This window comes from Rhipicephalus microplus, unplaced genomic scaffold (assembly GCF_043290135.1).
Source record: "Rhipicephalus microplus isolate Deutch F79 unplaced genomic scaffold, USDA_Rmic scaffold_20, whole genome shotgun sequence".
Classification (NCBI taxonomy): domain Eukaryota; kingdom Metazoa; phylum Arthropoda; class Arachnida; order Ixodida; family Ixodidae; genus Rhipicephalus; species Rhipicephalus microplus.
The window spans coordinates 4918477-4945694 of NW_027464593.1; the positions used below are offsets into that span (position 1 = coordinate 4918477).

General features: G+C 48.1%; 1 protein-coding gene across 11 annotated transcripts in view; it reads left to right on the forward strand.

Annotated features, from left to right (window-relative positions):
- Window positions 1-27218, forward strand: part of LOC142785261 (rho GTPase-activating protein 190-like) — a 155926-nt gene that overhangs the window by 112753 nt on the left and 15955 nt on the right. Inside the window, exons 15-18 of one of the 11 annotated variants that reach the window (XM_075883689.1) lie at window positions 12856-13065; window positions 15134-15225; window positions 15842-15937; window positions 17500-17983. In XM_075883689.1, the coding sequence (XP_075739804.1) occupies window positions 12856-13065; window positions 15134-15225; window positions 15842-15937; window positions 17500-17983 (882 nt within the window). The remainder of the gene's footprint in view (window positions 1-12855; window positions 13066-15133; window positions 15226-15841; window positions 15938-17499; window positions 17984-27218) is intronic. The other 10 variants (XM_075883692.1, XM_075883695.1, XM_075883690.1 and 7 more) reach the window with 10 other exon arrangements.

Consider the following 27218-nt stretch of genomic DNA (forward strand, 5'->3'; position numbering starts at 1 on the left):
CATGCCAGGAAGCTGCGAATGGTGTTGATCTTTACTCAAAAGAAAGCTACAGGGTATGACACTCTCAGAATTCTTTATTATGTTCTCTTTTTTTTCTTAGAGATCATTGTCTAGAAAAAAATAGGGCCATAAAACCGAAATTGAAGATTGCTGTACCCACAAGCAGTGTTCAGGGATTCAGGAAAAAAAAAAACAATCAAAATCGGTCCAGTCATTCTCGTGCTACTCTTTCCACGAACAATGCACTATGTCCAAAACACACTTGTGAGAAAACGGCTATCAAAGTTTTGGAAGTGATTTGCATTTGTTAGAATGCACCAGCACTGTAGTCCTTGGTGTCCTTGTGTAGAGGCAACCTTTTGGGTCTCTCCCCTTTCACTTCATGCATTTGTGATGACTTCCTTGCTCGCTGAGCATCTTTTTCAGCAACCATGTGGAGGGTAAGTGCTCCAGGTTGCACACCCATTGCAGCACAAATCTTGGTGTAAGCTTGAAAGTTGCCTGCATTGTACATAGCAACTGCCTCATGGACTGCTACTTCCACGGTGACGAGAGAGGCATGCTGCTGCTTAGAAATGAGTGACCAAATCACCGAGTGAAGGCTTTCAGCGGCATTTTGTGTTTTGTTGCCACTGCAGCGAGCCAGCAGTTGAGGGTCGGACAGGCATTGGTACACTGGCCGCAACGCTTCAACAACTTTGTTGGGCAGGTTATACTTGTGTGGAGGTTGTGGCTTCCCCTCTGCCTCTGCTGCACGGTGCCTGCACCAGCTGCGGGCACCGGAAGGACAGAGCTCTTGATGAGGTTCTGCATCAGTCGATGAAACATGATGAAAGGTGGCCATCACTGCTTTCTTCATGTCTTCGACGTCCGTGCTGCTTCGCAGTGCTAGGCCATAATAGCTGGTGAGCCTTTTGATCAAGTTCTGTGTCAGGCCACCTCTTCTGCCGAGCGCCTCTCCCTTCTTAGACTTGCTAACAAGAGAACGGAGTGCTGTGCCCATCCTCTTCTGAACATGGTTTATGCAGTCCTCCTTCGTGAGAGGTACAAACCCATACATCTTCTCATTGCACAGGGCCACGTAGGTGCGACTGTCACCGTCACAAATGATATTCGTGTAACGGAGCTCATTTTTACTGAGGGAGCGTCCAAAAAGCTGCAGTGCAGCTTCCACCTCCATGCGTCCAGCAACCACATCTGTGTTTTTTTGACAAACATGTGTCTTCCTCCACTCTTGATGTGCTGGGTCGTTTTCGGCTGGACGTAGTGAGCACCCGAGGCAGAAGTTAGACAGGACTGTACAGTCAATCACAAGTCCAGTATAAAATTCTGTCACACAGCCTACACCAATGTGTGAGTTGTGTCCGCGCGTCAGCCATGGGCTGTCATAGACCACGGTAATGTTTTTAGTGAAGTTTACTTCCATTTCCTGATAAGTCTTCTTCACAGCGTCTACAGCATCTGCGAAAACTGTTTCTGCAGCTTCATCAGCCGCTGGCTTCAGCACCTTTTTTAAGTGGCGTTGATAGCTCTTCTGGTGCTGAATGTCTCTGATGATGAATGTCTCTGTGAGAGACATTCATCACTGCCCAGAAGTCATTTAGAGCAGTAGGCCCTTTACCGATGCGCCTTATTGCCTGCAGAGACTGTAAATTCACGTCGAAAGCTCGGCCACCTGGTTTTCTGGGCGAAGTCCAATGGGTGTTAGCTGAGCCACAAGAGCGGCATGTGACCACCATTTTCACGGCAAGTCTATGCCTTGTGTCCCGATCCACAACCAAACTTTGCTCATGACACACAGGGCAGAGGGTATTCCCAATAATCGCGTTTAGGGCGCCCATCTGCATTATCACGTATTCTTCTTCTTCTCCCTGTGGTGTCAGCGTAGTTGCGCTTTCCGGCGGCGCGGTCAGTGCAAACTTTTTCTCAGTAGCAGACATCGCGCCGAGCGACTCGCGAACGCTGGCCGACTGAGCTTCTACAGTTTCCGCTGACACAAAACTGGGTTGAATGTGTCCCTGAATGGTACGGCGCTCGCTGGTCACAATCGCGGCATCACCCCGTGGATTGCCGGCATCTGTTGGCGCATCAATCACGTCACCGTCACGTTGAACAGCGCGATCCTCGTTAGGAGAGTGTGCGGCCTCACGTCGATATACGGTAGCATCAACGTCGTCGTCTTCCGAGCTTGACACGCACTGGTGTAGCATCTCCTCTGCGTTGTTCACCGCATCAGTTGACTGAGAATCCAAAGTAGCATCACTTTCGGCGACTGACGGACGACTTCCTGGGGGTATCCGTGATCACCGAGGATTAGGTGTACAGTGCTTTCGCTTTCCGTAAGCGAGCTGAGTCTTGCGTTTCTTATCGAAGGTGCGATCCATCGCAACAGAACGCGCACAATTCCTCCGAAAGTCCTCCTCGACACGAAAGCCGCGTCAGGCGTGTGTTCGGCAGAACACGCAGAACTCGTCGATCGCGCAACGATAGGCAGGCCGCGTCAAACGATTATCGTCTCGTAAAGACGGTTTGAACAGCAGTGCCAAGACTGATCGCAAAAAAAATATAAGCACGAGAGACGAAGAAGCATGCGAAGAATGTTTGCAACGAAGACGAAGCAGACAAGGAGACGGAGACGATGCACGGTAGCCAGCGGCATGGTTGCGAGCCGAACACGTGACACCCGCAGGAGCCAATAGCAGCCACTTGATTCCCCTCATCCTCGAAGAGCGCGCGTTCCATCCAATCGTAGCTCTGCATTTGAAAAGCGGGGTTTTTGAACACCCCGTGAGCTCTCCAATCACAAGCGAGTTACGCCTCGACCATGCGGTCCTAGCACTGATGGCAGAAAAAAAAAAAAAGAGCAAGAATTTACGAACAAAACAAAACCAAGATGGCGGCGCTCAGATAACAAGCGGAGAAGCGGCGCGCGCGCGAAGTTGGGGCATTTTCGGCGATTTCTCGCAGCTTGGCAGCTCCCGCGGCTTGCAAATCATTATTTTTAAGCACTTATAGGGCAAATTAGGCGCTGATATTTACACCAGAGGTAGTTTATGACACATACTACCGAAATATATGGATTTCCAAAAATCGTCTTTTTCGCGATTTTTTTTGTTTTTGAAAGCCGCGTCCCCCCTTAAGCGCTGCTGCCGCCAAGGAAGCCGAAGACGAGAACTTTTCATATGCTGGCACCTTGAGGAAACAACCGCTCCGACATCAACTGGATATAGAGACGTTTATTCGTTTCTTTTTTTTTTTCTTCCTATCCCTGCACCCCTGGTTTTATCCCCTGTCTCCCCATTCAACCACTCTTACAGTCCAATCGGAACGCACGGATGTGTCTCTCCTCGACTCCCGGTTGGCTGCCGTTGAAAGTGCGAGGCCCGGATTTCTTCTTGCCATAACCTCGAAGACCCACCGCCTCTTGCCCACTCATCGATTCTCCGCCGTCGCTCAGGTTTCTTTCACCCCGGTTCCCGGAATGATCGACGACGGGCGTTGCCGGGTCGTGGGGAAAGCACCTCTGAGTAAGTTCCCGCGATGCCGGGTTGACAGGCCATCAATACAATTGGCCCGTGCACAAATACCGTCGCCTCCGCTGATTCTGGTTGTCCGGCGGACGCGCACGTGCACCTTCCATCCTTGCAGCCTGGCCCGGCCACCTGCAGCCTGGCTTGGTCTCCTGTAAGGCGCCATAATTGAACCCCTTGGGGCACGGGAGTTTTCGCGTCCTTTGTGGCCAGCAGACAGTCATCGTCCCGCATTCCGGTGGCCCTGCTTCCTTGTTGGTGAGGGGTCGCCGGCCGCGGGGTGGGTAACAATAAGGTATTCGGGGAACGCACGAAGTTCGAGCCCAACACCTCCCCTCCAACTGTGTTGCACTGTATCTATGACATGCGACACAAACACAACCGCATATGCACACATGTTCACTGGCTCCACACGTGAGGCACCAACTGTCACTCGTACCTCGTTGACTCCGTCGCGCGCACGCGCTAACAAAGCATACACCCTTCTTAACTCGCCGTCCCATTTATGCGTCATCGTTAGGAGTCACTAACCGCGACATTGCGTTGGCATTAGCGTTTAGACACCCTTTTTTGTGTTCAATTTCCAGGTTATACTTCTGTAGTGCCAACGCCCAGTGTGTCAGCCTAGCGCTCTGCGGAGTGGTTAGAGCCAGAAATTTGAGTGGGTTATGATCGGTAATCACCCTGATTTTAGCGCTAAACAGCCAAACATCCAACTTCCCCAGTGCCCAAATGATTGCATAAGCTTCCTTTTCTGTTGTGGCTCATCGGGTCTGAGCCGGGCTAAGCCTCTTGCTCAGAAAAGCGATAGGGCGCTCCTTCCCACCAGATCCTGCTGTGCCAGGCACGCACCAACGGCGTAATCGGATGCATCTGTGGCGAGGATAAATTCTTTTCTCGGATCTAGTGCCTGCAACGCCGACGCCTGCACTAGACAGTTTTTCACCATGTCAAAAGCTTCCTGCGCCTTTGTATTCCAAGGTAATTTGTGCGGAATACGTCGGCCAGTTAGGTTAGTCAGAGGCATAACGACTTTGGAGTACTCGGGCATGTAGTCCCTATAATAGTTGGCTAGCCCTAAGAAACTACGAAGTTGTCCCTTTGTTTCGGGAGCCGGGATCTCCTTTATCGCCTTGACCTTCTCTGGATCGGCCCCGTGCTTGCCTGATCCCACAATATGCCCCAAGAACTTTACTTCTTGTTGTGCAAACCGACATTTGCTTATGTTTAGTGTCAACCCTGCCTTCGCTAGGGACACAAGCACCTTGTCTAAATGTTCCAGGTGCTCGTTCCAGTTCTCAGAGTATATCGCTACATCGTCAATGTAAGCGCAAGCATAATGTCTATGCGGAGCCAGTACACTATTGATGACCCTCTGATAGGTACTGGCGGCATTCTTTAACCCGAAAGGCATCACTCTCCATGCGTACTGGCCTGAGGGAGTGGCAAAAGCAGTACAAACCTGTGCGTCCTCGTCGAGAGGTATTTGCCAGTAACCCCCGAATATGTCTAGCAGAGTTATGTACTTAGCCTTCGCCACTTGGTATAACAGATCAGTCGCCACGCTCATGGGAAATGCAACTGTCTCAGTTATTTCGTTGTGTCTCCTGTAATCGCAACAGATGCGAATGCCACCGTCCTTCTTTGATACGCAGACCAGTGGATACGCGTGCGGACTTTCAACCGGGTATCCCCACTGCTAGAGCTCATTTACCTGCCTCTCTACTTCGTTCACCTGCGTCACCGGCACTCTGTATGGGTATGCGCGCCTCGGTTGCTCTCCTGCTTTGATTCGTATTTTATGGATTCCCACTTTGCAGGTGCCGGGTTTGTTTGCGAATACCCTCGGGTGCCTCGCGATTAAGTCTCGCTGCTGTTCTCTCTGTGTGGGCTCCAGGTGTACTACGTCATCAAGCTGCAGCGTCGCCTGCGCCTGTAACCCGCATGCTGGGACCGGAACCTCTCCAAATTCCTGATCGCCTTCGAATATCACTCCTACTGCAGTTACTCGGGCGGGATATGCGCGAACTTGTTAGCGTGAATGGTTCTGCGTGAACCGGCCTCGAGCTCAACTAAATAACTGTTTGGTCGCAGTTTTTCGACCACTGTGATCGGTCCCTTCCGCTTCGCCACTAGCTTCCCCTCTCCTTCCTTCTCGAGCCATAGTACTTGGTCCCCTGTGACAAACTGTTTGTCTGTGGCCCTCAAGTTATAGCGTCCTACGTACTTCTTCTGAGTGACTTCACTCTGTCGGGCGGCTCCTTCGCTAGCTTCTTCCAAACTACTTCGAAGCTTCGCAAGATATTCCGCTGCTGGCATACCCAATGATTCCGGCACTTCCCAGTCTCCTGACCAATCATTTTGAGAATGGATAGGGGCCCGTTCGGCACCCGCCCGTACATGAGCTCGAACGGTGACCGCCCTGTAGTCGCATGTGGGACCTCACGATATGCCCATAACAAAAACGGAATCATCCTATCCCACTCGCGTCCATGTTCGCTGACTATGTGAGAAAGCATTCTTTTGAACGTGCCGTTCCAGCGCTCGACTAAGCCATTGCTTTGCGGGTGATCGGGCGTGGAAAATCTTGGTGTTGCCCCCAGTCTTTGCAACATCTCCTGTGTCAACCTTGACGTAAAGTTGGTGCCCTGATCTGAGCAAATCGTCTCTGGCACCCCGTGTTGAGAAAATATCTGCAGTAACGCGTCACATGTAGCCTTTGCCGTTAGTGAAAGGAGGCATACGACCTCTGGCCATCTGGTATGTAAGTCTACGACACAAAGAGCATAGCGGTGACCTCTAGCCGAAGGGGGTACCATAGGACCGATGCAGTCCATGTTTACTGTCTGAAATGGTGCGCTAGGCCTGGCCAGGGGCTTTATCGGAACCCTATCTACCTGCCTCGTCGGCGATTTCACCTAGCATCCATGGCACGACCTACAGTACTCCTTTACATCTCGCGACACCTGCGGCCAGTAAAATGAGCTTTTCACTCACTGTAGTGTTTTCCGCTCTCCTAAATGACCTACCTGCCCATGGTGAATCGTGAGCCATTTTCAGCACTTCTTTGTGCCTGTGCGATGGTAGCACTAGCTGTTTGCGGATGCGAACCGCGAGGTATTCCTGATGGTACAATAGCTCGTCTTGAACGAGCATACCATGCGTTCCGGCCTTTGCCTGCGCCCAAGCATCTCGCAAAGCCGAGTCTGCTTCCTGAGCCTCACGAAACTCCTTTCGTTTGCGTTTGACTGGCTCAGAACCTTCGTTGTTGCTCTCCGCGGTTATGACGCCTGCCATCGCCCGTTGCTCCTCGCATGCCTCATCTGACAGCTCTACTATAGCTTCGGTCTCCTCGACTGCTGAACACTCGTCTGACACTATGTCACGTTTAGCCCTTTCCTCGAGAAGCTGTGCGTAATCGTTGGGCGTGGTCAGCGCGTCGGTGCCGTCTAGCAGCTTATCTGTGATTGCACAAAGCACTGCCGACTGCACCGCCTCGGACGTCACGTAAGAACTTCCTTCAGTAGCTATGAGCGGCACGTAAGCCAGCTCAGCGGTTACCTGTTACCCGAACGCTTCCGTCAACTTTGTCTGCGAACCCGTACCATCGTACTGAGGTACCACTGCCTTTCTGATGACGCTCACCTTTGCTCCCGAGTCTACCACGGCGTTTAATGATCGACCTGAGCTCTTAAGCGTTACAGTTTCCAGTGAGGGTTGTTTCTGCTCTTTACGCTGCCACAACCTGTCTGTCATTGCTATTTGCGAACCGAATGCAGAAGCCGTCACCCTCGCGACCACTGGACCGTTTTGTTGTCCTGCTGGCTTAGTGCCTTGCCTTGCACCTGAGCCCCTATTGGGGCAATTCCTGGCAATGTAGTCGGCACCCTTACACTCAAAACATCGCCTTTTCCCTTTTCCGTCCGAGGGTGTATCTACCGCTGTTTTAGCTTTCTTTTGCCACTCCTCTACATTTGCCTTCTTTTGTGCTGCCTTGCACTTTTCGCTCTCCTCGAATCTCTCCGTGAGCCTAGCCACGCCACTGGGCAGCAAAAAGGACTCCTGTTGCTTACAAATGACATGCGCTCTCGCTTCCGGGCTCAAACATTCTTTCAAGCGGTCCACGACGACTAGCTGCTTGAGTTCCTCGAACGTGCCTACCTTTGAACTCTGGACATAATAGTCGAAATAATTCTCAAGGCGCACAGCAAACTGATGCCAGGACTCCCTTTCTCCCTTTTTCGATCCCGCAAACAGTCTCTTGTACTCCGCCGCCGAAAGCCTGAGACCCTCCAAAATGCTTGACTTCAGCTTAACGTAAGCTTTGCGCTCCTCTGCTGTAAGCCTGCACAGCAGCCCGCGTGCCCTTTCACTCAACTCTGGCAAAACTAGCCCGGCCCACCATTCGCTCGGAACTTCATATGACTCAAGCGTTGCCTCAACATCCTCGAACCACATTGGCGCAAGCGCCTCTTGGTTCGGCATTGGTGCCAGTACACCCTTTAACAAGCTTGCGAATTTCAGTCGCCTGTCTTCCTCTGGCCTTCCGCCAAGCGCTACGCTGTCATCGCTCTCGTTGGACTCTGCCCCTTTACGGGCTCGTAGCAGCTGGCTTTTTCAGCATCAAGCGCTGCTTCTCCGTTTCCGCCTCAGCAATTTTGAATTGAAGCTGGAGCAGCGCTAGCTGCTGTTCCGACGCCGTATCTGACGTGCCACTACCATGACCCCCCGTGCCGCTGTCGGCGACTCCCAACGCCTGCAAGTTTCCTGCCCCGTCCCCGTTCATTTCCCAGTTGTCCATTTCTCTGTCTCACACGTTGTGATGCTTTGTCATCGCCTGCGCCCAACAGAAAATCAAGAGGTACCCGCCTGAAGTAGCCTTGCGGTGCGCTCTTCCTCCTCGGAATCCGGTGGACTAGCTTTGCTTCGTTGATCCCGCAGCGTGGTAGTCAGTTGAAGGTGGTTGTCGTCAGTCTCGGCCAATGTCGCTCCCCGCTGTCCTCCTCAGTTCAGCCATGCAGATCCTGCTCGACTGCGCCAGTTACGTTCCGTTTTGGTTCTTTCCACTTGCCTCTCGCTTGTTGCGCGACATTTGCTGCTGCTGCCAAGGAAGCCGAAGACGAGAACTTTTCATATGCTGGCACCTTGAGGAAACGACCGCTCCGACATCAACTGGATATAGAGACGTTTATTCGTTTCTTTTTTTTTTTCTTCCTATCCCTGCACCCCTGGTTTTATCCCCTGTCTCCCCATTCAACCACTCTTACAGTCCAATCGGAACGCACGGATGTGTCTCTCCTCGACTCCCGGTTGGCTGCCGTTGAAAGTGCGAGGCCCGGATTTCTTCTTGCCATAACCTCGAAGACCCACCGCCTCTTGCCCATTCATCGATTCTCCGCCGTCGCTCAGGTTTCTTTCACCCCGGTTCCCGGAATGATCGACGACGGGCGTTGTCGGGTCGTGGGGAAAGCGCCTCCGACTAAGTTCCCGCGATGCCGGGCTGACAGGCCATTAATACAATTGGCCCGTGCACAAATGCCGTCGCCTCCGCTGATTCTGGTTGTCCGGTGGACGCGCACGTGCACCTTCCATCCTTGCAGCCTGGCCCGGCCACCTGCAGCCTGGCTTAGTCTCCTGTAAGGCGCCATAATTGAACCCCTTGGGGCACGGGAGTTGTCGCATAATTTGTGGCCAGCAGACAGTCATGGTCCCGCATTCCGGTGGCCCTGCTTCCTTGTTGGCGAGGGGTCGCTGGCCACGGGGTGGGTAACAATAAGGTATTCGGGGAACGCATGAAGTTCGAGCCCAACAGATTTGTTTCATCTTGCTCTGAGAATAAAGCATCAGGTACGTTTGGTTATTATTAGCGAGATAATGCTGCTTGCGTAGCTGTATCTGATAAGCCTAAGGTGCCGAGGCCAGGGCTTGGGCTGTGTCACCAGACCAAGAACGCTGCATCTCCAAATATCGGACATGCAACCTCGCACAGCATTGCGCGTGCATCGGATGCTTGTTCGGGGAAACAAAAAAGATAGAATAGAAGCATTGCAGTGAGAAAGGGGAACGAATGTGTCAAAAGAGAAGCAGTCATGCCAGAGCCATGAACAGCGTTGGAGAGTCACAAACTGAAGTTATCCGCTGGCATGAGTGTCTACTGATCTTTCATAGTGCCACAAATCATATTGCTAAGACCCCAAACTTCCTGAAGTGGAAGTGTAATGGCTTGTTTGACAGTTTTACTTATTTTGTAAAGTTAATAAACCACCCACGTTACGTGCAATGAGCATGCAAAGGCAGTTTAGCGAGCGGACGCTGTGAAAACGGTGAGCAGATGACACGGCGCGGATGAATACATGGGGAGGGGCTCATTGCCTTTCCTATTGGCTGGGGGCTTTGTAGCCTTCACAGTGCTGAAGGGAACTTCTGATACAGAGTAAAGTTAGAGCGCTGCCCACTGCCATTGAAGACCCTCTCATACATTCTCGATAGTGCAGATCTCATCCTATTTCGCGTTTGTCGTGGCATTGTGGTGAAAAGGTGTGTTGGCAGCCTGAAAGAAGTTTGGTACCGCGTCCGGAGTTAACGATGGTTTCCCTCGTTTATATCATGCATATAGTCACGGGGAACTAAGTGTGGTTCAAGGTGATGTACACATACAGTCGAAGAAATTATGAAAGCTTTACCCTTCCTGTGAAGCTTGCGCTCTCATTTCTTGCGCAGGTCGTCATCTTTCAGTGCCACTAACAGTGATGCTTTGGGTACGCTCGGGTAGCCAGTGCAGCTGCTCGGAGTGAAGCAGTGCAAGTTGCTTTGCCTCTTCGCCATGCCGCGGGCTGTACGCTGCGAACACGCTCAGGGCACACAGTCCACAGACCGGCAATTCAAAGACCCGGTCTGCTAGTGATGCTCATCTACCTACCTTCCAAACGCGGTTTGTGCCCTGCCGGAATTCCAGGGGTGTCCTTGCGCACTGTAGAAAATGTGCATCAGCGTGCTACTACGCGTGGACTGCGTCCTGTGAAAACGTTTGATGAAAAGCACGTGCGTGGGCCCGAGTGGCCGGGGATATAAAGAGCACGTCGCGTGCACGTGCGCTAGAGCTATCTTCCTGCTCTTCTCTGGCCTTCTCGAGTTTTATGTAGAAGCACGTCTCTACACCTTGTGTGTTTGAGTTCCTGTGAATATGTAAATAAAACGTGCATTTTTTTTAACAAGAAACCTTGCAAGTGTTCTCCTTCCTCGATGCCTGGGTGACAGCCTGTAGCCCTCCTTGGTCACATCAAGGCCCAGCCAACGTTACTGGCATGCGAGGCCCAACCGTCCGCGCCGATGTCTCACTTTCAAAAGGAGCAGCAGCGCCCCCACCGACCCTAGCGGCTGTCTCGAGCGGGAGGGCCACCAGGAAACCAGGCGCATCCCTCCGGCCACACCACTACATCTCTTCTAGTTCACTATATGGCAGATTAAAACTCAAGATAGCCTCTAAAAATGCACACCTGAGCCTGAGCTTCTAATGAAATGCTTTATTCAGTTCGCATGCATTTACGGTTTTGCTGAGCCAGGAGGAATACCTGTTGTCAATTATCATGCATTGTGATAAGGAAAGACATTCTTCACATGTTCCACTAATTTATGAAAACCCAGCATGCAACCACAAGGCACCGCGCTATAAAAGTACGATAGACCCCAAATAATTGACTCTCTCTTAGATGAAATTGCTGCTTAAATGGAACAACTTCCCCTAATATGTTTGGTTTCCTACTTGAATATTATACCCCTGTTTATCTCTCAGTAAACGAAACTCTTCTTAAAAGAAACAGATTTCTTGGTCCCTTCAGGTTTTTTTAAAAAAGGAGTCTACAACTAGGAAATTGGGCTTGTATTTGAAGACTAAGAACATGGGTTCCTAGGCATCACTGCTGCAGGATTCTGTTGCGTAGGACATGTTTAAGAAAAAAAAAATGGCTTGAGGGGAAGGGGGCGCTAGCTCAATCATTGGCACATGTTAAACCTCCTGAAAATGAGGTAGGCGGTATTCGATTGAAATCTTATGGTAAGTTTGTTTGCTCTTTTTTTTTTTTTTAAGAAAGGAGGGGTAGCTGTGCTTTACGGAATGTTAATGCTGCCCCCATCAGCTTCACAAAGTCTGCCGACTATTTTTCTCTCTCTTTTCTTCGCGCGCGCGCGCGTGTGTGTGTGTGTGTGTGTGTGTGTGTGTGTGCGTGTGTGTGTGTGTGCATGCGTGCGTGTGCATGAGATTCGAGGCATGGTTGTGGTTGGAAATGTCAGCATATACGTACATAATGGTGTCCCTGAATGTGGAGGGTATTTGTGTCTGTATTGCTCATGCTGTGGTGTTTGGTGTCAACATTCCTGTCTACATGACTTTTCAGTATTTCCATTTTTCTTACAATATACTTATTTTTTGTGTGGGGTTTGTGTTCCCCCGCTGTCTTGTAGAAGCTGCTTTACTCAAAGCTGGCTCTATGAACACATCCTCCGAGCCACTCTGCTACATCAACAGCAACTTGTTCGAATACACCATGCAAGAATAGCATTGGCTACTGGCTAGTTTATTTTGTCTCTTATTGATGACTTAACACAAGTCAATAGGCGCCACCGCATTGTTGAACAAATGTTTCTTCACGTTTGTATATCGCAATGTGAATTAGGTCATGAAACGTTGAATGCGCCAACCCAACAATTTTTATGCTTGTGCATATGTCGTAGTGCAGTTCGTTAAGCTATTAATGCCTGAATATGGCATGGCTACAGCCCAGTGTGGTAGCACCGAAGCCAAAAAAGTAATCTATAAGCTAGTGGCGACCAAAAGCTGATATCACCTGGCCGCATAAGGTTATGATATTTATGCGAGTCCTTTCTATTCAATTCTTTGCGTTGAAACCATTATAATCTTACAGGCATTAATTCAGTCAACTTCACCCACAGTGCAAGCATTTCTCCTTGGTGCACTCCTTCAGAAGAAAGCTATTGTAGATGTGTGGATTCGCCAAAGCATCGCTTTTAGTGCATTGTTCATGGTGGCCACTATTCTGCATCTTGTAGTCCCATCAGCAGGCAGTTTTGTTTTTAAGCAATCAAATACTCTACGAAGTACCATACAAATGGGTGGCTTCTCAGCAAACACTCCCATTATTCATTCAACTCCTGTGTGGGAGTACTTTGATGTACCAGAAGAAGTTTACAAGGCTCGGTCTATCCTCTTCTCACTGTGGCTTTCTCTCTCTTTCCTTTCCTGTCTCTCTTCTCTCTCTCTCTCTCTCTCTCTTTACTCTGTCTTGGTGCTTGGTGTTGGTGGTGGCAGCAGTGGGCGCTGAGTCGGACTCCGACAGTGAGTGGAGCTCCCTCGAACGACACCCCGGCCGCCCTCCAGGGTGTGCTCCCCGTCGGCCACCTGCGCCCCACCGCAGGGGGCGCCACCGCCGCCATCGAGGCGGCAGCATCCCTGTGGCACCCCCGCGCATACCAGCGCTGCCTCCATACCCGGATGCACCTCTGGTGCCATCATCCGCAGGTGCCAACAGTTGATGCCTCGCGTAATGTCTTTTTTTTTTTTTGCTTCACGGCAGAGGTTGCATCTATGTAGCTGACTCCCAGGTTTGGTCCTTGTCATAGGCTGAGAAACAAACAAACCAAAGTCATTTGAGGGTTGCTCTTTAAATATTAAATAAGGAAAATTCTGAGAATGCTACTGTGGACGTTGTTCGAGTCCTGCCATGTTGTTGTGCTGATTGGCGTTGAGGGCTGCTACGACTTCTCATATTGTCATCTGGTCATGACGTTGACGAAGGCAGCAGTCTGTGCGTCCGTGATGAAACTACTTATTTGGGCGAACGTGTTCTCAGAAACGAAGAGTGAAACTACAGGCAAACCTCATTACAGCAAAGCGGCACCTTACATGAAAGTAAGTTTGTTATTCCCAAAAAGTAATTATAAAGGTATAGTTTCAACACTGTACTTATTACAAGACTATTTTTTATTTACTTTGTTATTACCGATAGTTTGTTGTATCCATGTTAGTTATATTTTGAGGGTACAAGCAATATGCACTGTACACTGTCGTCTTTTATGAAAGAAAACACGTGGGTTAGTGGTCTACTCTCTGCGGTAACTGCCTACAGTGCCATAAAGTGACAGCTGAAGAAAGCAACCTCGTTACTGCCGGCATCATTCGTTATCAGACTGGTGCGGGAGTGTTATCGAGCCGCGCTTGTCCAATGGTCATGACTCAATATTTCGTTTGCCAATAGATGGCGCCAAAAGTTTACGTGCTTTCTTTAGCTGTCAGTGGGTGGTGCTGTAGGCAGCCGCCGCAGAGCACAGGCCACGCACTTGCGTGTTTTCTTTCATAAAAGACAGTGTACACTGATAGCAGCGAATAGAGCATTAGCCATCGATAATCTGATCTGCAGTGAGGGGGTGTCATCATTTATAGTTGTGGTATCAAACATTCGAGCCTTATCGCTAATGGCTGCGTTCTTTCCAGCATGAACTCATCTGGTCATGTTAGCTTGCTCAAGCTTATCTGAAGATTCTGGAATAATCTGGGAGGTTGCCAGGCATTCGGTTGCAGTTTACGCAAGGCAGTGTTTCTGTGCATGTGACAGCGTTAGCTGTAGGTGCGCCATTACAGAATAGGTAAGTATGGCAAAATTGACTGGGTCCAGAATAACACCCCTAGTCTGCAAGAGCACTCACTGCCAACCTGTGTGTGCATTAGTGGAAAGAAAATGAGACAGCAAATGATTTTGTAAATTATGTCACATTCTGAGCACACGAGTAAAATTTTCTTTAAAAAATCTAATCAAATTGTTTGGAAGGGTGTGATGTTTTGTTTATAGTTATCTAGGGTGCATGATAACAACCCACACGTTGAGACACTGTGAATGTGTGGTCCTCCTGTTGCAATTTCGCTGCAGCAAAATTGTGGGACAATGAATTCATTTGCACATCCTGTCGTTTTCATTGCGGAAAGTTTTGACTGTGCCAGAACGACAGGAATTGCTGTTTGAACGTAAATCATTGCGCTAGCTTGAGAGGGAGGTTGTGTGTGGCTCAGTGCACTCAGCACAAAACAAAAAAACAAGAGGAACAAAGCAAATGAGGGTTGTTTGTTTGTCCACTTCCTTTTGTCTTTGTTGGTTCTGTGCATGCTGAAACTACCCCATTATGAACTTCTACCAGATTACCCAGTTTTAATGCGACAGTGTTTAAACTGGGCAAGTTGCTCTTTGATGGGAACGCATTAAAGAGCTCGTTTCGCTGAAATTGCGTTGTCGGTGTCAGTGGCGGCGTCGTCTTTGGTTGTGAGTGAAAAGTCAGCATTGGCCGTGAGGTGAAATCTGAGATAGATTTAAATAAAGATAGGAGCTGGATGGTGTTCGTGCTTCGGCTTTCCTTGTGACACAGTTTAGGTCTCCAAGAATAGGCAAGGGTAGGCTAGCGATTGTAAAGGCAATAGTGTGCATGCATGCATGCATGTTTGCGTGCATGCAGATTGCGCTATTGCGTTCAACTCCTAAAGGAGAAGTTTCATTGCTTCTACAGCATCTGCCAAGCACTTACGCGTGCCCACATTTCAGCAGCCAAGGCCAAGCTGCCCGGCATGCTGCCTACCGACGACAGTGTTGCCTATGACAGCGCCACCATGGGGGAGCTGGCGGCAGGTGCCAGGGTGAGTGCCCCGCTGTTGGAAGCTGCTTTATTAATTACCGTAGAATTTTAAGCAGTGTGAGTTTAAGAAAATCACTACAGAACTTGATGTGCACTTCTACGTGAGCTGAAAGGGATTTCGCTCATCCAGCAAGAGCAGAATTTAGAGCATCTAAATTTGCCCATGCTTTGTCCTACAACTTCAAAAAGCTTGGTGACATTTCAAAGTCTATAATTTTCGACTGAATCGTGAGTTATGTAGGCAACAATTTGCGATGAATATGCTTGTGCAGACATCGCTTTATGCTGAATTCGTAAAAGAACTAAACGCTTTGTAAGATGCAGAAGAAGCTAAATGGCATCACTTCTTGATAAGAGTATTTAAAGTGAACCTGGAATAGCTGCTTGAGCTTCAACGAATATTGATTTCATTTGGTAATTACTAGATCTGCTCTTTAACTGCTAATGGTCTTGCTGTCTGGTGTAACCTTTTAAATGCTCTTGACTGGAGGGTTCAGAAAAGCTGCTGTCACTCATGTTCCAGTGTTACTAGACGGGCAGCGACTCTTTAAATGCAGCTGTGGTGAGTAGTGCTGAGAACCTAAAGCGTTGCGCACTGTGGCGTGTTCACGTTACAGCAGTTGCTAAAGGACAAGAGTACGACGCGGAAGAAAGACGAGCGAAAGAAGGCCCGCGAGGATGAGAAGACGGAGAAGCGCCGCCTCAAGGAAGAGGCAAGTGACTGAGAAGCAATGACAACACTCGTTGTGGTGTCTACAGCATGATGTAGTGACCAACTCTGATTGCAGTTCCCAACTTAATATCTGGGCAGAGCAAGTGAATATAAAATGTACAAGTAACTGTGGTCTTGAAGTAATGGGTTGCACTGTAAATCATTGCCTTTATTCCACGAGTTTTAAGAATAAAGCCTTGTGAGTACATTACATTACATGCATATCTAACGTTCACTGGGGGTGTGTACAACTGTACACATTGAATATGGAGGCTTGTCATGCATTACATATTTCTTCGAATAGCTTGAAACACGGTGTGCACCTGTGTACGGGCTTGCTCAATAGACAAATAGTGGTCGTTTAACTTCATTGCACTACATATTGCTACAGAGGATCACTTTGCTGGAGACATTACTATGTTGGACAATCGTTTTACACACCACGTTCCTGGACAAACATCAAGAGTGTATTATTTTTCTTTGCTTGAAACAAATATGGGGGAAAAAACATGGCATGCATTTTCGGCCTAAAGTAAAATTTTTTTGATGCAAGAATTGAGGCTGTCTGATTGCAGAATAATTAGATACTTAAATACAGAAATTCACACAAAACAATATAGTTGTTCATTTTCTTTCTTGGAATCTAATAATGAATACCTTGGAATTATGGTATGCATATTCGATGCATTTACAGACAGTGCATCATAATTTGCACCTCAAGGGAATGGCCCCGCTGCGGTGGTTTAGTGGCTAAGGTACTCGGCTGCTGACCCGCAGGTCAGGAGATCGAATCCCGGCTGTGGCGACTGCATTTTCGATGGAGGCAAAAATTTTGTAGGCTCGTGTGCTGAGATTTGTTTGCACATTAAAAGAAACCCAGGAGGTCAAAATTTTCGGAGTCCTCCACTACAGCGTCTCTCATAATCATATCGTGGTTTTGGGACGTTAAACCCCACGTATCAATCTACCTGAAGGGAATATTTGCATGCAGCGTGTTCAGTTAACAATATTTCAAACATTGTACCACTGTAGCTAGAGAGACAAGGGTATTGGCAATGAGTGCACCAAAATTCCATACCTTATTAACATAGAGAGGGGTCAAGCGCACTACAATGACCGAACAATGTAGAACCAATTTACAAATGAAACTTCACATCTTAGTGGCTTATTTTGGGTGTGCTAGCCTTTTCTGTGCCTTTAATTATCAAATATTGAGATGGTACCATCTCGCATTGATTCTGTCTCGGTGATGGCAATAGTTCTTGTGAAAAAGATTCAGATTTCGGGGTCTAATGATATCAGAATATTGACCATCATTTGTAGATGTGCTTGTTGATGAGCACTTCTAGAATTTCTTGGCTACTTCTTTGTAGAAGACACGACAGCATTAATGGTAGGAAGTTGGCCATCTTGGTTGGGGCAAGTTGAGATTGAAGACGGCCTACTTATAGAATTTCACATTATGTCCATGTAGAGAAGGGAACCCACGAAATAGAGATGCAAGCTTACAAGCTACGCAAGGTGCCAGTTCTACAGGAGTTTATCTTTTACTCGTTCATATAGGGGCCGCATAGACCGGCCACCTCGGACAATTGCTCGTCCAAGACAGCCGCCGGATTTCGGGGTGCTGTCTCGCGGCTCAAATGCTCGACCAGCGTTGAAGGCTCTCACACGATGCAGGAGCGGCAGAAGCGGCTGACGGAGAAAAAGAAGAAAAAGCAGGGTAACAGTCCGGCTGGAGCGGCCCCCGCCCTCGAGGAGTTTGCCCAGTCGGAGGCCGTGCGCACGCCGCTCTTTGTGGAGCAGTGCGTGCGCTTCATCGAGCAGGAGGGCCTTGACTCGGAAGGGCTGTACCGGGTGCCAGGCAACCGAGCGCACGTGGAGCTGCTGCTGCAGCGGCTAGACGAGGGCGCTGACCTGGTGGCCGAGCTGAGCTCCTCCGAACTGCCCGTCAACGCGGTGGCCACCGCCCTCAAGGACTTCTTCTCCAAGCGGCTGCCCCCGCTGCTGTCGCATGCCCACATGGCACGTCTCACTGAAATTGCAGGTCAGTGGACGGCTTATTCCCTGCAGTAACATTGAGTGTTACCTGCCAGTAGATGTAACTGTTAGGGTACAGAACCAGTAGTGAAAAGATAAGACCTTGTGCTTCGAAGGCCAGACAAATACTTCTTTGAGTAGGATTGAAAACTGGGCAAGTTGGTAACGATTCATAGCTGGTATAGGGACAAAGCAGTGCAAAAGAACAGAGACTAAGACTAAATGCGTCAACTAGGTACAGTAAAACCTTGTTAATTCGAACTCTGTTATTTTGAAATCCCGCTTAATTTGAAGGATTTCTGCGGTCCTGTATTTTTCAATGTAAATTAGAGCAGATAATATAAAGCGGCGGCCGGCACCAGTCTGGTCAATTCGAAAACTTTAGGTGCCATGTGCCACTTCCAGATCACTATTTCGCCACGATTTTGCGGAAACGACGGCCATTAATTGCCGAAAGGCTATGCAACGTATCGATACTAATGAGTGGCAGCTGAAGCACCCCAGTCTCGCTACTTCTAGCGTCAAAAAAAAAAAAAAGACCGAAGAAAGAAACGACCTTGTGTTCAACCAAAACGTGTGCCTGCAGAAAACAAGACAAGTTCGCTGCAACACAGTGGTGACACGCGGGCAGCTTATTGCATGTTTCTCGTAACGTCAGCGGGTCGTGGTGTACCTATGATTTCTGGGATTGTAAAGCAATTAATAAAGAACAGTTTAGCGGAAATCGCGATGTCTGCGAACCTCCGATTGCCAGTTGCTCCAGCAATTCGCATCTTTGCACTGCTGGCGAAGTTCTTGCCAGCAACACCTACTTTGAAAACTAAGTTCGAAAGTTTCAAAGATAAGTTTTTTTCCAGCCAAAACACATCGTGATCTTCGTCCTAATCGTCATTATTAAATTTATAATTATAATAGAAAGAATGTGCGAATGGTCGCATCATGACATGCTGACGCAGCAAGGAGCAGGCGACATGCTGCCCGCGTTTCACTACTGTGTTGCCATGAAGATGTCTTGTTTTCTGCAGGCGCACATTTTAGTCGATCACCGCTTTTTCTTTCTTTCTCTCTTTTTTTTTGTGGCAGCAGCGAGGCCCATCGTTTCTCCATGTTCGTGGCAAAATAAAGACCAGGTATTGCTGGAAAACATAACCTTTGGAGCCGCAAGCTAGCCGGCACTGCAAACAACGAGCACCGATTAGTTTGAATAGTTCGAAGTTTCTTGCATCCCACTTTTTGTATGTTCTGTTAATTTGAAAACCCACTTAATTCGAAGCTTTCTCGTGGCCCCAGTGACTTTGAATTAACAGAGCTTTACTGTATGTTGACAACTTCATCATTTTTGTAAATAGGAGCATCTTCACGAACAATGTGATTGCTATTCTAAAAAGAAAGGTGCTAGCTTGAAATTCACTCGCGAAATGCCGTCCCAAGGGGTTTTGCAATTATTAGACTTAAGCTTGACGTTTTGTGATAAGCTGGTATGTTGAAAACACCATGCTCGTAGTTTAAACCCCTGCTTTCCTTTGCTTCTACCCATTTTAAAATAGCAAACAACGGTAACGATTTTGCCACTCTGAGGTCTGCAATAATCAAGTCTTGTGGCCATAAGGTGGCAGCGTGTTTTCAGTCACAAATATTGAGGAGGCTAGAAGAAGCCAGTTATCCGGATGGTGTGGTTTTATAGACTTGTGACAAGCTTATGTGAGAGTTGAACTGTACCTTGAGAGGTAAGGATGCAGCACTAGCGAAGGAAAAAGGAAAAGAAAAAAATTACGCCATCTCCCGCTAAAGGGACCCATGTGTAGATGCGAAGCAGCGGGCGCTAACGCTTACACTGACGGCGACGTTGACGCTGGTGCTTGTGCTGTTGCGCAGGAGAGAAACCTGGGGAGGTGCAAAGCATGCAGTGATGGACTGGTGTTTCCTACTGGAACATGCCAATCGCTGCTAATGGGCAATAAGAGATAGAAGACTCCCGATTCGACACATAGACCTGCAGCCCGCCTTTAGTTAACCCGCACGCTGCGAATTTTTATTGTTCAACAACGCACAGGAGAAATCTCCCACCAGCACTACCTTGGAGGTCAAAATCCAGTGCCTATATATACAAGGTGGCCAGTGAATGGTTGAGCAGTGCAAGCAGTCAGTCTTTTTCAATCAAGAAACTCACTAGCAGACGCTGCCTTCATCAGCGTTGTGAGGCGAGAGAGGAGACGCACATGTGCAACATCGGCATGAACGCCACGGGGAGGAATGCCTAGAGGAGAGGGTAGCGAGCGTAGGGTAACTGACACTCCCTGCGTTGGCATTGCAAAGCGAGAGGGGGGAGCGTAGGAGAGGAAAAAGTTGTGCATGCGTAGTGTGAGTGCAGACACCGACGCTGCAGGACGTACACGCGAGTTAGAGATGCTTCGCATCTAAAAATTTGCCGTCCGACCATACGTTCACCAACACTCGCACTGGCTAAACAATGTTCGACTGCATGGCATTGAAGTTGAGCAATGTGAAGTATTGAGCTAGTTGGGTTTTCATGGCGAAAAACTGTGCTACATTTACTGCAATATATGAAGTTATGGAGGAGACCCAAAAAGAAACGGTACAAGCACAAACTATCAACTGAATTTATTGTACAGAAAAAAAAGTGTGGGCGCAGGCTAATATTAGAAAAAAGCATTAGTTACGGACAAATAGAAAAATAAGAGACTACACGCGAAATGTGGGAAGTCTTTCACATATCAGACAAGGGAAATGCATGCATCAGTTCAAGCTCCATTCTATTAAACCGAACGAAAATTGAGTTCTTCAGAGGTCACATACACTCAAACCTCCTTATAAAAAAGTTGCATCTTGCATGAAAATAAATTCGTTTTATATGAAAATTTGTTATGAAGGTTTATTCCTGGCACTATATCTATTGCAAGACTGCTTTTCATTTACAGTGGACTCCCATTAAATGAAACTTGGTTAAACAGAAAAGCCACATAAAACTATCGTATTTACTCGCATAATCCTAGCACTTTTTTTGACGGAAAACCGATGCAAAATTGGGGGGCGCGAGAATTACGCGGGGAAAACTTTCCACGATAACGTACAGAACGAAAAAGAAAATGAAGTGGCCGCAAATCAGGATTCTCACACCAGCAACTAACAGCAAGCTTTGGGAAGTACTAATTAAAACTAACCTCAACAATAAAAGCACAGGTTCAACACAAGGCAAGATTTATTTGAAACACAGAAAGTGCTAGCAAAAAGTAGAGAATTAGAATGCCATACGCAAAGTTTGTGGGCGTTGCGGGCATGGCAGTAGCGTTCATTGCTCAACAGGAGCCCTCAAAAGGTAAGCGTAGGACGTCAGTATTGGGCTCATAATTATTTAACAGAATCATCCGCAGTTTCCTTCTGAAGAAATAAAGTTTACCATCAAACCCAGTTTTAGGCACACGGCAGGCCCAACGCGTCTTGGTGGCTTTCAGCTGCCGTCACCAGTAGCGAACACAAAACTCGTAGACTTCGAAGGGCCTACCGGCGACCCTGTTGCCATAGTTTAGTGCATGATCTATCATTTTCAACTTGAAAGCAGCCGTGTAGCTTCAGTATCACCCCATAACGTGACAAGATTACCAACACAACAAACAAAACAGGCCGAAATGCGCACTTGCCACTTTGGCTTGGCTTGGATTAGATTGAATCATCATGCAGTAATAGTACGCTTTATGCTTACGAGATGGCACCAGATGACGCACGCTATTATCATCAGTGGCTGAAACGAGCAGACGACATTTTTGCGGCAGTTTTCGGGGGCGCGATAATTACTCGAGGAAAAAAAGAAATCGCATTTTTGTTGGGCGATATTGGGGGGTGCGAGAATTATGCGAGTGCAAGGATTACGCGAGTAAATACGGTACTTCAATATGTTTATGTTCGTTCAGCCACAGTTGGTGCTTTTCAAATAAAGTCATATTTTATTCATTTTGTGGGCTTTCTTTACATGAAACTTCTCATAAATGGAGCAAATTTTCTTGCCCCTTCGAGGTCCGTTAATAGGAGTCAACTGTTCTTCATTATGACCGATATTTTGTTATACCCGGGTTGGTTATATCGAGGTTTTAGTGTATAGCAATAGAATCAGCATACCCAGAAAAGAACATTGAGTCATCGCCACATGCTGCAATCGTAGTCACCCAACGTGTAGCACCTGAAGACTGTTCAGCATGATTGCCGCCCACCCCTGACCCTCATCGTAAACTGATCTTTCCTTTTCCTGGAAGTCTTCTTACCTTCAAGTTTTTTGTCAAATAAATTCAGTTGATAGTTTGCGCTTGTAGTGTTTCGTGGCTTCTCTCTAACTTTGTATTTCGCAGTAATTGTAGCGCAGTTTTTTAGTGATTGAAGTTGGCTTTCCAACCAAAGATAATATTGGCAATGTCTGCACAGCAGTGCGAAAAAAGGCCCATTGATGAAGGGTCAGTATTTTGTCAAGCTACGAATGTATTTGTGTCAGTTGTCATTGGTGTTGTCTACAGCATACCCTTCACGTGGGGAAGTGTTTGCATTTGTCAATCGGGGCAATGCTCAAACTTGTGACTTAGGGAGCACCAAAATACCCTGAAAGGCAATGTTTGCTCGATGCAATTGGCAATGCATTGCTGAGATCATGGGTGCACCGCAGAATACGTTGAATTCCACTGTAACGAAGTCCGCTACAACGAAATTTCTGCCATTACGAATCATTTTTCATTCCCCGACAGCCACCCACAGAAAACAATGTGAAAAACTTCTAGTCATAACAAACACTTTTCCTGGATACTTCCGTTACAATGAAGTTTTTGCAAGTACCACCACATAAGAAAAAGAAGCTTGCCTAGGATCGCCGCGAAATTCCAGTACTGACTTGGCCAGTTTTTGTTAGCTTGTGACATCTAGAGTGTGTGGCCACGTCGCAGCATTTTATCTGAGACACATTTTCTGCTCCAACACGCACATCGCGGTAAATTTTTTGTCATTGAGATGCTCGGCGACAGATCGCCCATCGTATGATGCTGGTGGGTGTTATGCACGTGCGGGCCGCGGCAGAATCGTTCGAGAACTCCCGCCGTGTTTTTGATGTCATGATAAAAAAAAAAACTACAGCTCGTCGTCACTACTCCTGCGACCTTGAATGATGCCCGCGTCACTGTGAAGACGCAGGCGCAGCTAGCACGCACCTAGTCCGAGTGTAACCACATTCTGCTGCAAACGCTGGAACACAAATGCAGTCAAAGGTGGATGATATGCTGCAACGCGGTGTCATTCAACCTTCACAAAGTCCATGGGCATCGTCTCTAGTGCTCGTTAAAAAAAAAGGATGGTTTCGTAAGGCGGATTACGAGCACCTAAATAATATCACTTGAAAGGACGTGTACCTTTTACCCAGGATTGCCGATGCCCGTGATACTTTACAAGGTGCTTAGTTGTTTTTTTTTTTTTTTTTATCGTTAGATTTGCATTCAGGGTACTGGCAGGTGCTCCTTGCAGATGCTGATTGACCAATAACAGCCTTCGTGACACCCGAGGGTCTATATGAGTTTAATGTGATGCCCTTCGGCCTCTGCAATGCGCCTGCCACCTTCGAGCGCATGATGGACTCGGTTCTTCGGTGTTTGAAGTGGCAAATATGTCTCTGCTATCTCGACGATATTGTCATCTTTGCTCCAGACTTTGCAACACATCTCAGGTGCCTGAAACACATTCTCACGTGCCTGAAGAATGCTCACCTCCAGCTCAACTCAAAAAGTGCCACTTAGCTGCGCGGCAACTTACGATTATCGGGCACGTCGTATCAAAGGACAATATACTTTCGGCTAAATTACGTGCTGTCACCGACTTTCACAAACCAACGACTGTGAAGCAGTTAAGGAGGTTCGTAGGGTTATGCTCATACTCGCCGGTTCCTGCGCAACTTCGTTTCTATCATAGCGCCTTTGACCGAACTTCTAGGCAGTGCCACTGATATTTCGTCATGGTCTTCGGAGTGTGACCAAGCCTTCTCCACCCTTCGTCATCTCCTCACTTTGCCACCAATATTGCGTCACTTCGATCCTACGGCTGCAACTGAGGTACACACCGACGCCAGCGGTGTCGGTCTTGGTGCGGTTCTCGCGCAACGCAAGCCTGGATTCGCCGAGTATGTCGCCGCATATGCCAGCAGAACTCTCACCAAGGCTGAATTGAACTACAGCATAATTGAGAAGGAATGCTAGGTAATCATTTGGGCGCTTCTCAAGTTCTGCCCATACCTTTGTGGCCGTACTTTTGATGTAGTAACGTACCACCATGCATTATGCTGCCTGTCTTCGCTCAAAGATCTATCCGTTCGTCTTGCTCGTTGGGCTCTTCGGCTTCAAGAATACGACATCCACGTTGTGTACCATTTCGGTCGCAAGCATACCGATGCTGATGCACTGTCACGGTCCCCACTATTCCTTGATGTTGCATCGATTCCCTCAGACCAGAGGTTGTCAGCTCTGGACGTGGACACCATCTCCTCTGCACAACGCAATGATCCATAGATCGCTTCGCTTCTGGACGTGTTATCCGAGGCACCGAATTTTCCGACCACTTGAACCCTGCGCCGTCAGGCTCCGCACTTCAGTATTTGGGACGGCGTTTTGTACCAGTTCAACTATTCAGCAGGTGGTTGGAAATGGCTACTAGTCATTCCCCGAGTGCTGCGCTCTACAACCTGCGCATCGTTTCATTCCGACTCGCAATGTGCTCACGCCGGTGTTTTCAAAACCTACGAGCGCTTACGAAAAAGGTATTCCAGGCGTGGAATGCTTACCTTCGTCCGCCAGTTCACTCGCGGCTGCCACGAATGTCAGCAGCGGAAAAACCCACCACATCCTGCAACAGGTTCATTGCAACCACTTCCATGCCCAGACCGCCCAATCGACCGCATTAGAATTGACCTGTATGGACCACTGCCATTGACAACGGCAGGCCACCGATGGGCTATCGTGGCTGTGGACCATCTTGCACGGTACACTGAAACTGCTGCTCCTCCCACAGCAACAGCACAAGATGTTGCATCTTTCCTTCTCAATCGTTTTATGCTTCATCATTGCCCTCCTTGTGAACTCCTCAGTGACCGTGGGCATGTATTCCTCTCCGAAGTAATCCTAGCACTTCTTCAACAGTGCCATATTGTACACAGGAAGACCACAGTCTACCACCCACAGATGAACGGTTTGACTGAGTGGTTTAATCGAACTCTGGGTGACATGCTCACGATGTATTCACTTCTGATCAAACAAACTGGGACCTCGTTTTTCCATTTGTGACATATGCATACAACACCGCTACGCAAGTCACTACCGGGTTTTTCCCATTTTTTCTCCTGTAGGTCACCACCCATCGCACACTCGACACTTTGCTGCCGTACACGCCAGATCCCTCTGAATGCGCACCTCTCTTGGAAGCCGCTCGTTACGCAGAAGAGTGTCGAAAGCTGGCCAAGTGGCTTACTACAGCCGACCAACAGTGTCAGAAGGAGACCTGCGACGACGACCATCGTTCTGCACCCATGTTCTTTCCTGGAGCACTTGTATGGCTGCATGTACTGCCTTGCGCTCCTGGTTTATCGCCCAAGCTGTTCTCCAATTATATCGGCCCCTACCGTGTGGTAGAGCGTACATCGCCCGTGAACTATGCCATTGAACCTCTCATGCCACCGAGCGACTGTTGTCAGCGTGGACGTGATATCGTTCATGTAGACCATCTCAAGCTACCCACTTATCCCCACCTGCTAGATTGCCTAGATGGCTTAATCTTTTTCGCCGGGGCTGATTACAATGAAGAAGAAAGACATTGATACCATCGGCTGAGCTATCATCACCACGAGAAGAAGGGACGAGATGAGTGTTCGAGCACCCTCATCTTGGTCCGCCTGCATTCCTTTTCGAGCTACGACCCGCTTGCTCCGCTCCCTCAATAAACCCCCTTTACACTATGATAGTACAAAGCTTCGGCACTTTCAGTTGTACTCTCAGTAAACGGAAATCTGTTAAACGGAACTGCTGCTTAAGTGGAACAACCTCCTCTGATATTATTGGTTTTATACTTGAATGCTGTAACCCACTTCATATTTCAGTAAACGGAACTCTTGTTAAATGGAAAACACTTTCCCGGTCCCTTCAGGTTCCGTTTAATGAGAGTCTACTGTAGTTTTAAGTTGGTCTCTAGCAAAGCTTTGGAACCATAGAGTTAATATACTTGGAATGCTCGTTCGCGGCACTGCACGCTCAGCACGTTTCAAGGGTCGTCTGAGTATGGCATTTTCTCGTGTATAACCTGTCTCTGCATATAACCGGCACCACCGACGGCAAACTGCGAGATAAAGAAATAAAGTACCCACGTATTGACACAAGACCGTCTTCTTTGCATTACCGGAAAGGTGTGCTGTGAAGCCAACTCGCTCATTGAAATTCTTGTATAATTCGCACTTCGACTTTAGCTCCAAATTTTCTGTATATTTTGATCGTGTTAACGTGAAAAAATACGTTGTGTGACCAGGTACGTCCGAGTTAGCGAGATTTTATTGCATGCTCTTGCTGGTACCGTAGGACGAGTCAATCATCTGATCTCGCCAAATTTTGTGCTGTAATCTCGCTACAACGAAATTTTGTGACCATGAATTTTTTTTTTTGCCTGTCCTGTCGATTTCGTTGTTGTGCAATTTGATTGTACACCATTCTTTTCCGCCACCATGATTGGTTCACATGAGATCTTCAAGGCCCGCATAATGCAGGGCGTAACTATTGGCATCTTCGGCTGAGGTGCACTGGCACCGTGATGATGGAAAGGATGTTACATCAAACACCGTTCTAATATCACGCCTCTCTACGGGCCAGCCGAACGTGTGAACCACGAAACTCGAATCCGCTACAGCAGAGACGTCATTTAGCAGATGACAATTTCCAGCGTCCTGTTTGTATTGGTAATAAGAGAGCAAACAACACAAAATCAAACAATGAGAGATACTTGCGAGATGCATTGTGTCCAGTAAGGGAGCATCTGTTCTCCAGGCAGTTGTGCTGCATCGATTCTGTACCAACTTGACGAGGGTTACGGTAATTTTCGCATCGCCTTCGATGTCCAGTAGAATCCTGGTAGCAAAAGTAGCCTTGTGCAAGTATGGTTGGACAATGTAAGCTTACGCATGCTTTTTCCATCCCGTCCGGCCGTGTTATGCGGCAGCGCCAGCT